Below are 12,968 nucleotides of genomic sequence, written 5' to 3' on the forward strand. Positions count from 1 at the left end.
GGCAAGCCTGTGGGACACTGAACCTTGGGTGCGTGGCATCCCACTTGGCCCCCATCCTTTAACTGTGCAAAGGCAAGTCAAATGGGAAACAGTGAGGCAGACTCTGCATTTAGTAAGGACCTGCCTGGAAAGATGCACGGCCATGCTTTCATAACCTGAAATGATGATTTCTTACATTTCCTGAAATTAAAAAAAAAAAATGGCTTCCTGATATAGATATTTGTGAAAAGTGTATTAGTCCCTCATCCAATAAACAACCACTTTATTATCTCTTAAAGCTACTTGGCTTTACAAAAAAGGGGTGTTGGGGGAGAGGGGACAAAGGGGGGAGGAAATGAAAGATGAGATGAACAGCGAGAGGGTTGGCAGGGACTGGAGGAGGGCGGGGAGGGGACACAGGAGGAGAGAAGGATGGAAAGGCACAGAATTCCTTCATCCTAGGCCCCTCACCATTCTGAAACCAATGGAATTGCAGAGGAAAGCAGCGAAGCCAAGAAGGAAAGCGAGCAGACACTGCCCACGGAACAGAAGGATCTGCCTTCAGGGCCCTCCTCAGTCCCGCCTGCCCCAGCCTCAGCGGCAGAGGCTCCCCCGGGCCCAGCTGCTCCTTCCAGGAGCTTTGATCCATCCGGGTTTGCTCAAGGACAAACGCAGCTGTGGATTCTCTCTCTGCTCTGGAGGGTGGTCAGGGGGTGGAGGGAGCAGCCACAGTAGCCATAGCAGAGTAAGGAGGTGACCTTGCTCCCTCACCCCTACACCTACCATCTTATAGGGGGAGGGCTCTCTTTTCACCACTCCACACAAATAAAGCACTTCCCATGGGATCTGCTGTGGCTGCACCCAGGAGGCCTGACACAAAGTTCGGGCCTTCAGATCGAAGCCCAAAGCCAACAGTTCTTTGAGTAGGCCAACTCTGACAGACTATATACAACTAGGATGACTTGTGAACCAAAGCACTGGACTCGAATTTCCTTTTGTGTCTTTTTTTTCTTGAAGGTTGTCAAACAATCCTTTTTTCCTCCTGTACAGGAGGACTTAACATACAAATGTGAGTGAGGTCTTTGTTTGTTTGTTTTGTTTCGTTTTGTTTGCAATATTTTATCCTGCCAAATTAAAAAAATATATTATGGCAGCCTGTTTGTTTTTGTTTTTTTTTTCTTTTTATTTCCAAATTCACTAACAAAAAGGTACATTAAATCCCTTTAAAAGGACAAGCTTACAGTTAAAAAATTACAAGCTCCAGTAAAAATACAGCGAGAGCCTACATCATATGAACCGACCAATATATCCATTCCAGAGGGGGGTGGGGAGAGAAAAATAAGGACAGGTCAGAAGTGTGATTTTTTTTTTTTCTGCAAAGCAGTAACAATATTAAGCACTTTTTTCTACATACTTTTTCTACACGGTGTAGCAATCCCCTTTTAATCCCCAAATACAAGTTTCTATACATTTGTTTTCGAAATAAAAATTCAACACCCAAGGCAGAAAAAAATGTACTAAAACTCCGACTTTACAGTTACTGTGACAGAACAGATGTCATAGACCCACCATTTAAAACTTACTGTAACGGTTTCAAGGAAAAGAAAAAGGACTTTTTTTTTCTTGTTTTGTAAAATGCCCAGGCATTCTCAATTATTACAAATACTGGTCCACTTTGACAGTAATCAAGAAATTTCAATATATATAATGTATACTAAAACCCCGTCACCAAAAGAAAACAATATACACGTAGCCATTGTGGCATTTCTGTATAACCTATTAAGCAAACTTTGAAAATAAAATAAAATAAAAAAGATCGCTCCAACACACATACACACGATTTTTTTTTACCCTTGTATGTATCCAATACTGTAAACGTATTTTTAAGACAGAGTGCACTAAATTTAAATTTAGAAAAAAGAAAATTAGCCATTGTTCCTGAATTATTTTGTTGTTTTGTTTGTTTGTTTGTCATTCAACGATATCGGCTTGCGTCACTTGAGTTTTAGTTCAGCAGTAAATCACCTCCACTCCACAACTAAGCAGCGTTGTCCCAAAAATGAAAGGGGCTGAAAACAATTCTGCTAATGGATGTCCAGGGCTGTGCTGGGCTTACCTCTTCATTTGATCGGGTCTTATGGCATTTTCACATCCTCTATCTTCAACCAGGATTTTTTTTTTTTTTACTTTAAAGTAAATGTGGCTTTGTTTTTAAAGAATGTACTTTTCTTGTTTGCTTTTTAAAGTCTTTTCATCTCAAAAAAAAAAAAAAATAACCAAAAAAAAAAAAAAGAGTTTTGCATTTGTCTCAAGAGACTCAAATAGGAAGATCAGTTTTCAAGGCACGCACATCAAATTGAAGGGCAGTAGAGAGACTGTCCAATAAATTATTTAATTTTGTTCTTTATAGTGCCAGTATTGTGAATGCCACGCTTAGCAATACTGACACTCAATCTCAACTGTCCCTTACAGTTTAACCCACCTCTGGGCCAAAGATAAGAATATGCTGCAATTTCTTGTTGAGAAGCCATTTAATTTAAATGCAAACAAAAGCTTTAAAGTGCGGGTCAACAGAATTCAAACATCAAATCTGAACGAGTCCAATGTATGGTATGTCCCAACTAATTGGAGGAAGGAAAAAAAAGAAAAACAAAAACAAAAACACAAACATGGAAGCAGCGTGGGGCACCTTGGATGGTACTCTTCCCAGCTCCTCCAGCAAGAAAGAACAGGCAGGATTGCCCTGGCCTACAGTGCTGCCAGCATTAGATGAGAGACCCCGGACCTCACTTCCCTAGTCCACCGTCGGGGCCAGCTGTCTGCTTGGGACACAGTCAATTACCAACCGCTGTAGCAATGGACACCTGGGATTTATCTGTAGGCTGTGGGAGGTGAGAGAGAGAAGCATCACACTGAGAGAAGCCTGAAAGAACATTGTTAGTCTCTTCCTCCCTGCCACCACTGCCTACCCAGTAGGTACCCTCCGCCAAATCTACAGCCAAGAAAGGGCAGAGGCAGCTTCCCAGGATACACGAAGCTCCTCAGAAAAGGACAGTATCTCCTGGGGATGCCCAAGTGCTGAGGCTGTTCCTAGAGTCACCTGGAAACGTTTCTCAGGGTCCCGAGTTGGGGAGGGGCTTGCTTGCCACATACCCCTCCCTCCAAGTTTTCCTTCCATGACAGGAAAGTTGAATTCCACACAGAGAAGGTCTCTGGGACCTCAGGACATCAGTGCTATGTCTCCAATCCGATGCTAAAACAAAGTGCTACAATTTTCAAGATTGTAATCCGCTGTACATCCACCTCCCAGGAAAAAAAAAAAATGTTTTTGAAAGCCACCTCCCCACCCCCCCAAAAAAAACCCACATGCCACTTTTTTTTTATTTCAGGACAAAAGTAAATGATGAAAAGGCAAACAACTTTAAACGTCATTTAAGTGTTGGCTTCTTGACAAGAAATTACACATGCTTAGCTTAAATTTCAAAAAAGCAGCACCCCCACACACACACAAAAATTATAATTTAAAAGATAGCTTCCCTCTACATCACTTGCGAGTCATTGCTCAAACTACTACTGGGTTATTAAAAAATGAAGGGATGGATACCCAACAAAATCTTTTAAAGGAATTTAAACAGAAATAATAATAATAATAAGTACCTGCACATACATGCCAAAAAATTACAAAACCCAATAAATACAGAAATTATTGCACAGTTAAAAGGCTCCACAATTTTTTTTTTTTTTTAAATCTTTACTGCCTTAATCAACCCTCAGGTTTCCATAGGACTTCGCAGACACAGGTTAGGTTGGACTGCCGCCTCCCTTGGGCCCCGGGGACACAGAGGCCAGTCCGGTCACCGGGTCCCATTGGCGATGGTTGGCGATGGTCACACTGTACAGACGCACGTGCTGCTCCCCGCACACGCGCTTAGCTCCTCTCGGCCTGCTCGATTTTGACATCATTAGTCAGCAAGTGTTCACCGTGCCACTTTTTCATGTGTTTCTCCAGGGTGCTGTAGACGCTGAAGGGCATCTGGCAGATGTCGCAGCGGTACACCTCCTTGCCGATCTGCCCATGCGTCTTCATGTGGCGCGTGAGCTTGCTGCTCTGCGCACACGCGTAGTTGCACAGCTCGCACTTGTAAGGCCGCTCTCCAGTGTGGCTCCTCCGGTGCACCGTCAGGTTGCTACAGTTCTTGAAGACCTTGCCGCAGTACTCGCACGTGTCGCTGCGGCGGCCTTCCTTGGAGCTTGGCCGCCCAGGACCCGGGCCACCCAGGTGAGGCGTGCTGCCCCCGCTCGCTGTGCCGCTGCGCCCAGACAGCCCACCATCCAGCAGGTCCCCCGGCGGCGTGGAGAAGCGGAGGCTGCCATTCTCAGACGAGTGCTCGGACGACGTGGCGAAAGGCGACTGGCGCGCGTCCGTGAAGCCCAGGAACGGGTCCTTCATGAAGTGGCGTGAAGCGGCGTAGCCCACGAGCCACTGCGAGTACACGTTCTCGGATGGGATGAGCGCAGCAGGCGGCAACTCCAGGTCCTTCTCCACCTTGATGCGTTTGGCCGCGTGCAGTGCTGGGCCACCAAGCCCGGGGCTGGGCAGCGGTGCAGGCTTGCGCGGGAAGAGTGCTGGGAAGGGCTCTGTGCCCGGTGCAAAGGCCCCGCCACGCCCGTTCACCGCGCCCGGTGCACCTGCATCCCCGCAGCCACCAGCACCCGTGTCACCCGCATCACCTGCACGCTTCAGGAAGGCGCCACGCTTCTCCCCATACTGTGGCAGTGCGCCAAGCCCCGCATCCTCCATCACCTTGCCCAGTGCCAGCGCTTTCTCATCTGCCAGCGCCGCGGCTGCAGCACCCGCACCAGCCACACCTGGCACACCGCCTCCGTTCTCACGACCACGGCCCAGCTCCGAGTCCATGCTGAAGCTCGACTCAGGCCGGCTCTCATTCTCCAGCAGCAGTTCTTCTTCTTCCTCCTCCTCGTCCTCGTCGTCCTCGGGTTCGGGGCCCAGCGATGGGTCGCTCTCATGGTGTCGGAAGTCACCATCGGCCGCTTTGAGGTCGCCAGGCAGCTCGCTGGTGCCTGGCTCTGGGGAGCTGGCAGCCGACAGCCCGTCGTCCGAGCGGCCAGCCAGCGAGCCCGCCTTGTGCATGTGCGTCTTCATGTGGCGCTTGAGCTTGCTCGCCTGCGAGCACGCGTGGTCGCACAGCTGGCACTTGTAGGGCTTCTCGCCCGTGTGGCTGCGCCGGTGCACGATGAGATTGCTCTGGAATTTGAAGGTCTTGCCGCAGAACTCACACGACTTGCTCTTGGCGGGAGGCTGTGGTGGCGGCGTGCCCGCAGGCATGGGTGGCAGCGGTGGCGTGCTGAGAAACGGGGACTTGGGGCTGGGCTGGAAAGGGTTCAGCAGCCGGTGCATAGGGTTGCCACGGCCTGGGGACACGGGCGGCGGCGTGGAGCTGTTGCCAGCCAGTTCTCGCAGCCGCCGCGAGAAGTCCATGGCGGGAGAGTCTATGGCCATGGGGTTCAGGCGCATGACTCGGTCGAAGGCACTAGGGTGCTGGGCCACGAGCCCCATCTCCTCTGCACTGAGGCGGTGTGGGTCCAGGTGATGGCGCGGCGGTGGGCTGAAGAGCGGCGGCGTACCTGGCAGGCGGCCCTCGCCGAAGCCGGGGTGGTCCCGTAGAATGGGGCCCGTCATGCGCAGCAGGTTGAAGGGGTTGCTGTCCCCCAGGAAATTCATGAGTGGGGACTGCGCCACGGCCTCGGGGCCAAGCGGAGGCGGGATGGTGAGCCTGGGCGTGAGCGAGCTGCTGGCTGGCCCGGGCTCCAGGTAGATGCGGAAGCCGTGCGTGTTCTGCGCATGCTGCAGCAGGAACCAAGCGCTGTTGAAGGGCTGCTTGCATGTTGTGCAAATGTAGCTGGAAGGCTCATCTTTACCTGGGGAAACACGAAGGAGAAAGGCAGAGTGTGAGCAGCTGCATGGAGCCGGGGTGGCCACAGGGTGGACAGGCCTCACTGTGTCTGCCCACAAGGCAGAGGACAATATCTATGAGCATGCCCTGGGAATCCTTGGAGTCAACTTGTGCAGCCGAAGGGTAGACAGGCCTCATTGCGACCACCCAGATGGCAGGGAACAATGGGACCTATGGGAAGACCCCGGGACTCCAGGGAGTCGATTTTGAGGCCTAAGAGTGGACAGGCCTCACTGCGTCCACCCAGATGCAGTGGACAACGGGATCTATGAGAAAGCCCCAGGTCACCAGGGAGTAGCTTGCATTCAATGGGCCTGGCTTTGCTCCCCCTAAAAGCATTCTTACTTTAATCATTTTGGGGACCAGAGGGGAGACAGTGACAATGGCTACATTATGTAAAAGAGCCAGGGTAATAAGCCTCACCCCCACACCATCTAGACCAGGATTTTTGACTCAGTCACTGTTGACATGTAGACCCCACCCTCGTAACTCATTGCTGGGGTGAAAAGGAGGTATAGGGCCTCCACATAGTAGATGCCAATATCCCCACCCTCCAATGGTGCAAATAGAAAGTTATACATGTCATCAAATGTCTCCTCTGGGATAAAAATTAGTCCACCTCAGCCTCCCCTTGGGGACTACTAACTCCACTGCTTTACAAACTTAATTTTTTTTTTAACAGAAATTGCTATGAAGCTCTGTGGTAGAATGCCTGCCTAGCATGTATGAGGACTTACATTCAATTCCCAGCTGCTAGTGACAGACATCCAGGTAGCACTCTGATACCTTGCCTACATTTGAGATTTTAGCCACAGGAAATTTCTGTTTCATGGGCCAGCATCTGCGCAGAAAATACTGTCCAATAGAAACCCAGATATGTGAAGCAAGACTAACACAGTTCCAAAGTCTGCCGTTCTGTGAAAGCCACCCTCCCCTATGGCCTCACACACTCCCACAATGTGGAAATCAGCTCCACAGTCCCCAAGAAGGGCAGGAGGTGGGGGATGGGACTCCAGCCTGAAAGAGTAGTCCGATGTCTTCTGCCAGAAGACAAAGGAAGGGAAGGAGGCCGCCAAATGTGACGGCAGTCAGGACGAACAGCCACACGTGCTGATTTGTTACCACTGGCTCGGGTGACATCAGTCACAAATGGTTGTGGACACTAGTAGCCTTGAGCCAAAATACCACGTACTTGTCAGTCACTGGTGCAGTCTCAAGATGGAGGCTGAACCTTTTGTCTGGAGCTGTTGACCTCAATGTGAGGCCACATTCTGCCTGCCAGAACCTTCCTGATGCCTTAGATGAGTAAGACAGGGGTGGACAGGCCTGTCTGCCTTCATCGGATGCAGCGGCTCAGAGGGGTAAGAAGAGGCCTCTCCCTCCAGACCTGGCACAAAGTACGGCAACCTCAGTCTTGAAAAGACCCTCTCCTCTGTTTAAACTTGCCTGTATCAAAAAAGATACTAAGGCTGACACTAAGTCAGAAGTTTCAAACTCCCCAGCAAAGCCAAACATGAACGGGTACCATACCTCACAGCAGACAGCGCCGTGGGAATGGACCTGACAAGTCGTCATCTTTGCTTACCCCAGCCTATCCTGGAACATCCATAATCCTGGATAGACAGCATCTCACTCTCCAGCAGCTAATGCCTCTTCCTAGGCTGTGTACGTATGTTCTGAAGTCCGCCCTGGCCTCAGTTTCCAGTGTGCACCTCTCCAAGTCAAGCTTGCTAGTGGGCCATGGTCCACAGAAAAGCACTATGCCATCATGGGGCCGGATTGAGATTCCCTTGGACCATGGCACCAGCAGGCCCAGGGCAAGCAGCACTGGAATCCGAGACATGCTTTTGCAAGCCAGGGATTATCCCACTATCTCTTGATAGTGTGTCTGTGGGTTTGGTGTTGTAGGTAGTAAAGCAGAGAAATTAAAAAAAAAAAAAAATCCTGACATTCGGCCTCATTGCGCTGCACATCTGTATTCCTGTGTGCAGATGGGTATGCATGTGTGCACACACGCAATGTGGGGGCTAGAGGACAACTTCAGGTGTCATTCCTTATCGGGCGCCATCTTATCTCTTTTGAGACAGGGTCTCTCACCTGGGGCTCACAGATGAGGCTTGAGCCTCTGGCCAGTATGCCCCAGAGATCCTCCTCTGCCCACCTCCCAGCACTGAGACTCTAAGTGAATGACTCGACCCCTTGGTTTTTATGTGTATTCTAGAGATTGGACTTGGGTCCTCACACCTGCATGGCATACCTTTACGGAGAGCCATCTCTCCAGGTTCCCCTCCATATTTTTGAACTGCTGCAGGAGCACTGAGCATACAGCTCAATGGTAGAGTGCTTGCCTAGCATATATTAGGTCCTAGGTACAGTCTTCAGCACCAGCCCCTCCAGCAAAACGAACAACAAACAGAAAAACAAAAAACCAACCCGGGAGAGCAAAAGCTGTTTGCTCTCTCCAGGTGTCCCAGAATGTCTGGATGGGTCTGTACTCTACACAGGACTCCTAACGGGGGTCTTCTGTCTTAGCCTGGTTTCACAAGGCCTGGCCAGCCATGATGCCCACGATCAGGGCCTAAGAGAGGAATAGTGCCTCCCGAAGTCCTGACCCCACCCCACTCCCCATCTCAGCTTATTAGCTAATGTGCTTGAGGGACAGGAAGCCTTGCCTCAGACAGTTCACATGGAGCTAGCCAGAAGACAGGTTTAGACTCCTCCTCACATGGTGCGTGCGTGCGTGCGTGCGTATTTCATAAGAAGGTAAATACAAGTCCCTTTTAGACACTTTGGAGCTACTAACACAAACGAAGTACCATGTCCTAGGAGGTCCCATATCAAATTAACGGTTGTTTCTGTACCCTTCTCTTGGCCCCAGCCACTCTAAGTAATGGATTTACGGCACAAGGCTGCTGAGGCCTGGGGTGTTCTTAAGCTGGGCCTCATCTCTTCTCAGCGTCTCCATTTCCTCAAGTAGCTCTGAAGCACTTCCTGCCTCTTTATCTGGTGGCCACACGTTTTCTAGATTGTTCTACAGCTAGCAATCAAGAAATTCGGCTATCCAACAAATACAGAAGTCCAAAACCGATTAGGTAGCCAAAAATAACTGATTACATTAATTAAAAAAAAAAAAAAGGCAAGGCAGTACATGCCCGAAAAACTTGGATACTTCTTGAAGGTGTGTGGGGGTGGATGTCACCTCCATAGTTAACTGTGCGGAGAAAGAGGGCTGCTTACTCCTCAACTCAGACAGATTTCCGGGCCATTTGTCACCCCAGGGTGAGAGCTATCTTTATTGGAGCCCCTAAATGTCCCTCCACAGAACTCCAAGACTCACTGTAGGCAGCAGCCTCCCCAGTACCTGAAGGAGAAAATAAAAATCTCCCTGCACTTGAAGGCCCCCCACTAGACAACTCTCTTTCCAGCCACCCCCTTCTTTTTTAAAATAAAATGTTCATTTCCATATGATGACCTCATGGCTCCATGCCTAGAAATAGCCCTGAGCATGGGGTTGCTCACTTTTAAGAACGGAACAATGTCAGAGAGTCTTTGACCAGCCACTTGGAACATCTTTCTATTCAAGAACTGAGTATTTTATAGACGCAGCACACTCACAGATGGCTGGCTTTTCAACGTGGTGGGAGAGCCTTAGCAGTTGGCTTCTGACTCGGGGCTGGCCTAGGCTCATCCCAAACTTTTCCTCACGGCCACCTCCTCCTCAAACTCACAGCCACCTCACACAGGTGTTCCGGCGGATGTCCTGCAGGAGGAGGTGACTGCAATGCTCACAGACCGGAAAGGATCCCCTGGTGCGGCTGCTTGCTAAAGATCCCAACTGCTGGGTCCAGGTCACTTCAGAAGCACCAGCCCTGGCCCACAGACCTAGACATGCCAGCTGCGCTTGTCTCACTAAAACACACGGAGCAACTCAGAACCCAGGGCTCTGCCATGTCTCCTTGCTTCCTCCCTCCTTGTTTTCATAGACCTCTAGAAAACACACTAAGACTTCTTTGTTCCCGCAGCTACCGAGAGACTGTCTTTGCGTCTTCAGATGCAGAATGCTACCCCAGATCTGCACAAGAGGCCCCCACACAGAGGAGCATCACTTAACACACGTGCTTTGCTCACTCAAGGGTGTAACCAAAGAAGTGATGTCACTTCTCTAAACCTTCATTCCCAGTCCCTAAAACAGAAAGACTACACCTGCCTCCTGGGGGGGTGGGGGGGGTTGGAGGCAGTGAGGTCCTGCCTGCCTCTGTAAACTGTGCACTACCATGCAGATGTGGCAGTAGGCCTTACACATTCTGGGTTTAGTCACCCATCCTTGTACATGGGTATGGGTGTTTCGGGGATGCCTTTTGGTGTAACTGTTGATAATGAGGCTTGGATGCATTGTAATGCATCTTGCCTGAAAAACAGCAACTCCAGAGAGCCATCTACAAATGCTGAAGGACACTTCTGTCCAAAAAGGGGAACCAGTCCGGGCCTCCTGGACCCCTCCCTCAGCAGGCCACAAAGCACGGCACAGCAGTTGGGCGTTTTCGCTGCCTCAGCTCATGCCGTCGTTGCTCACCATGGTCTCTGAAGGAAGCCAGGTGAGGATCCTAATCATGCTAGATGATGAGGACCTGCAGTTCAGAGAATCAAGTCACAGCCAGGAAGTGGCAGGGCCACACCCTCACCATCTTCCCAAGCCCTGTACAGGACCCCAGCGGCCTCCCAGCAACACCTGCCAACCACAGGGTCTGTCACCCTTCCTGAATGTGTAGAGGTCAGTTTCACAATAACAGTGCTCTCTCAGGGAAGGGCACTGATTGTCCTTGAACAGCCTCCATTGGACCTTCACCCTAAGCTGGAACAAGGGAGCCATTTTACAGAGCCAGAGAGCCTACAGCATGTGCTGCTTGGGGGACCTATTGAAGGGGCCACATGACACTGAAATGGCTGAACTTGGGACAGGAAGTTTTATCCCTGGATGCCTCTCAGGGATCCTCCTCATCCAGCACCCAAGCAGAAAGCTGGTTTTGCCTCATCACTTACCACGCCCCACCCACCCCCACCCCCACACACCCCGGCCAGCCAACAACTGCTAAGAATTCTGTCTCCACAGCTTCCCAGTGGCAATAAGTAAAACTATTACTCAGGTGGCATATAGATTCCATGTGCATTTAAACATTGCCTCCTGAGCTGGAGGTGTATTCCAACGCTAGAGCACTTGCCTAGCATGCATGAAGCCCTGGATCCAATCCTCAAATCTCCCAGCACCAAAATAAATTTAAAAAACCATTTCCTCTTTCATGACGTCAGAGAGAAAAATGTCAACTGGGCTCCTGGAGTGTTTACGGTCATCTATAAATCCACAAGCATCCTGCCCGTTCCCAATTCACTCGATCAGACCTCAGCCCTGGGAGGCAGAAAGTCAAGCGCTGGGATGACAGAGGTCACATAACAGACCGTAGGGAATCTATACCGTGAGCCAGGGATGAGTTAAGTACACCAGGGGCCTCACGCAACATTCCCAAGGCTCAGAAAGCACAACCTGCCAACAGTGCTGTTTCACAGGCGAGGAAACTGGGGGCTGGAAGAGATAAGGGGGTCTGCCTGATGTCCCACAGCGGGCAAGTGGCAGTACCTATGTGGTACACTGTCAAGATAAAAGCCACTCAAGAGAGAAGTGTCCAGAGCTCAGGAACCCAGGGTAAGGGTAGGCACCTGTGTCTTGATATTTTACCTTCCATCCCAGCTTATGTGCGAACAGAAAATTCAAGATGTGTTGCTTTAGGCTATCATGGCGGTAAATGAAATCGTGCAGATTAGCTCATGAGAATGGAATAGATCACAAGTGAACCACAAGAAGGGTGTGACACCGTGGTGGCTGTGGGGGACTATGGATGCTCGCTGATACTTCGTGAAGGCCTCAGTCTAACAGACAGGTCCATCTATGCATTTGCTCTCCCTGCAAACCTTGGAATCCTCTTTGGTCTGTGCTTCAGACAGCCGTGAGCAAATACAGGGAGCCTGGGCCTCTTTGCTGTCTGTCAGTCCCAGCACACAAGAGCTCAAGCAGTGGGAACAGGAATAGACAGGTCAGAATAAACTTGTAAGTTCTTCCTGTCGGCTGAGGACAATCACAACATAGACTTTTCATTCAGTGACTGGATCCCCTGGATGTGCTTGGTACTGCTCTGGCAGCTAGATGCACACAGCTCACAGTCCAGGGGAGCTGGAAGTAACCTTGTGAAAAGTGTGAGTGATGGAACTGGGGAGGCAAGAGCTTGCCTCGAAAGATCTGAATTCAATTCCCAGAACTCACGTTTAACAAAATATCCAGACACGATGATGCTCATTAGGAATCCCAGCGTGGAGAAGCAGAGTCAGGAAACTCCCAGAAGCCCATTCACCAGTTAGCCTACCCTACTTGGCAATTTCTAGGCTTGTCGAGAAAAGTTTGAGAAGGAGATAATATCTGAGATTGTCCTCTGGCCTCTAACACATATGCACACACACGCGCACACACACAGAAACACAGGGTTGTATGAGCGGTGCTGGGGGAAGATTTAGGGTCCTGATAGAAGATCCATGCCCTTGCCCACATTGGGGGTTAGAATCTGCATTACACTGGCTCTGTCCTACATGCCCATAATAACTGCACACGTGACCATGTACAGAAGAAGATAAAGGCAATGCAGGCACGTGACTGGCCTTGAACTATCTACGTAGACTCCATCTTGTGGCTGGATTCCAAGCTGAGTGCTGGGACCGCACCCCCTACGGTGGTTACAATCATAATGAGAGCTTTAATGTCTGTGCGCTGTGGTCCCGCAGTTCACTGCGGCCTGGGACACGTTCTCAGCCTTTGCGAACAGAGTTCCTGTGGCCTTCAGATTTGACACTGCAGTCAAGCTGACGGACATCAAGGAAGCTCGGGGTTCTCATCAGAAAAGGAGACACCTTGCTGGGGTTGTTTTTTGTAGTAAACTGCCCGAGACGGGGTCCCTTGTCCTGTACTTCCCA

At 50.3% G+C, this 12,968-nt stretch overlaps 1 protein-coding gene across 6 annotated transcripts in view; it reads right to left on the minus strand.

The window, feature by feature from the left end:
- Window positions 1-3,373: 3,373 nt before the first annotated feature.
- The window catches only part of Bcl11b (BCL11 transcription factor B), an 83,781-nt gene continuing 74,186 nt past the window's right edge, over window positions 3,374-12,968 (minus strand). For 5 of the 6 annotated variants that reach the window (XM_059279434.1, XM_059279432.1, XM_059279430.1 and 2 more), the window contains one exon: window positions 3,374-5,919. In XM_059279434.1, the coding sequence (XP_059135417.1) occupies window positions 3,908-5,919 (2,012 nt within the window). In that variant the 3' untranslated portion in view covers window positions 3,374-3,907. The remainder of the gene's footprint in view (window positions 5,920-12,968) is intronic. The other variant, XM_059279433.1, reaches the window with a different exon arrangement.

The sequence above is a fragment of the Peromyscus eremicus genome, chromosome 14 (genome assembly GCF_949786415.1).
Source record: "Peromyscus eremicus chromosome 14, PerEre_H2_v1, whole genome shotgun sequence".
Lineage (NCBI taxonomy): Eukaryota > Metazoa > Chordata > Mammalia > Rodentia > Cricetidae > Peromyscus > Peromyscus eremicus.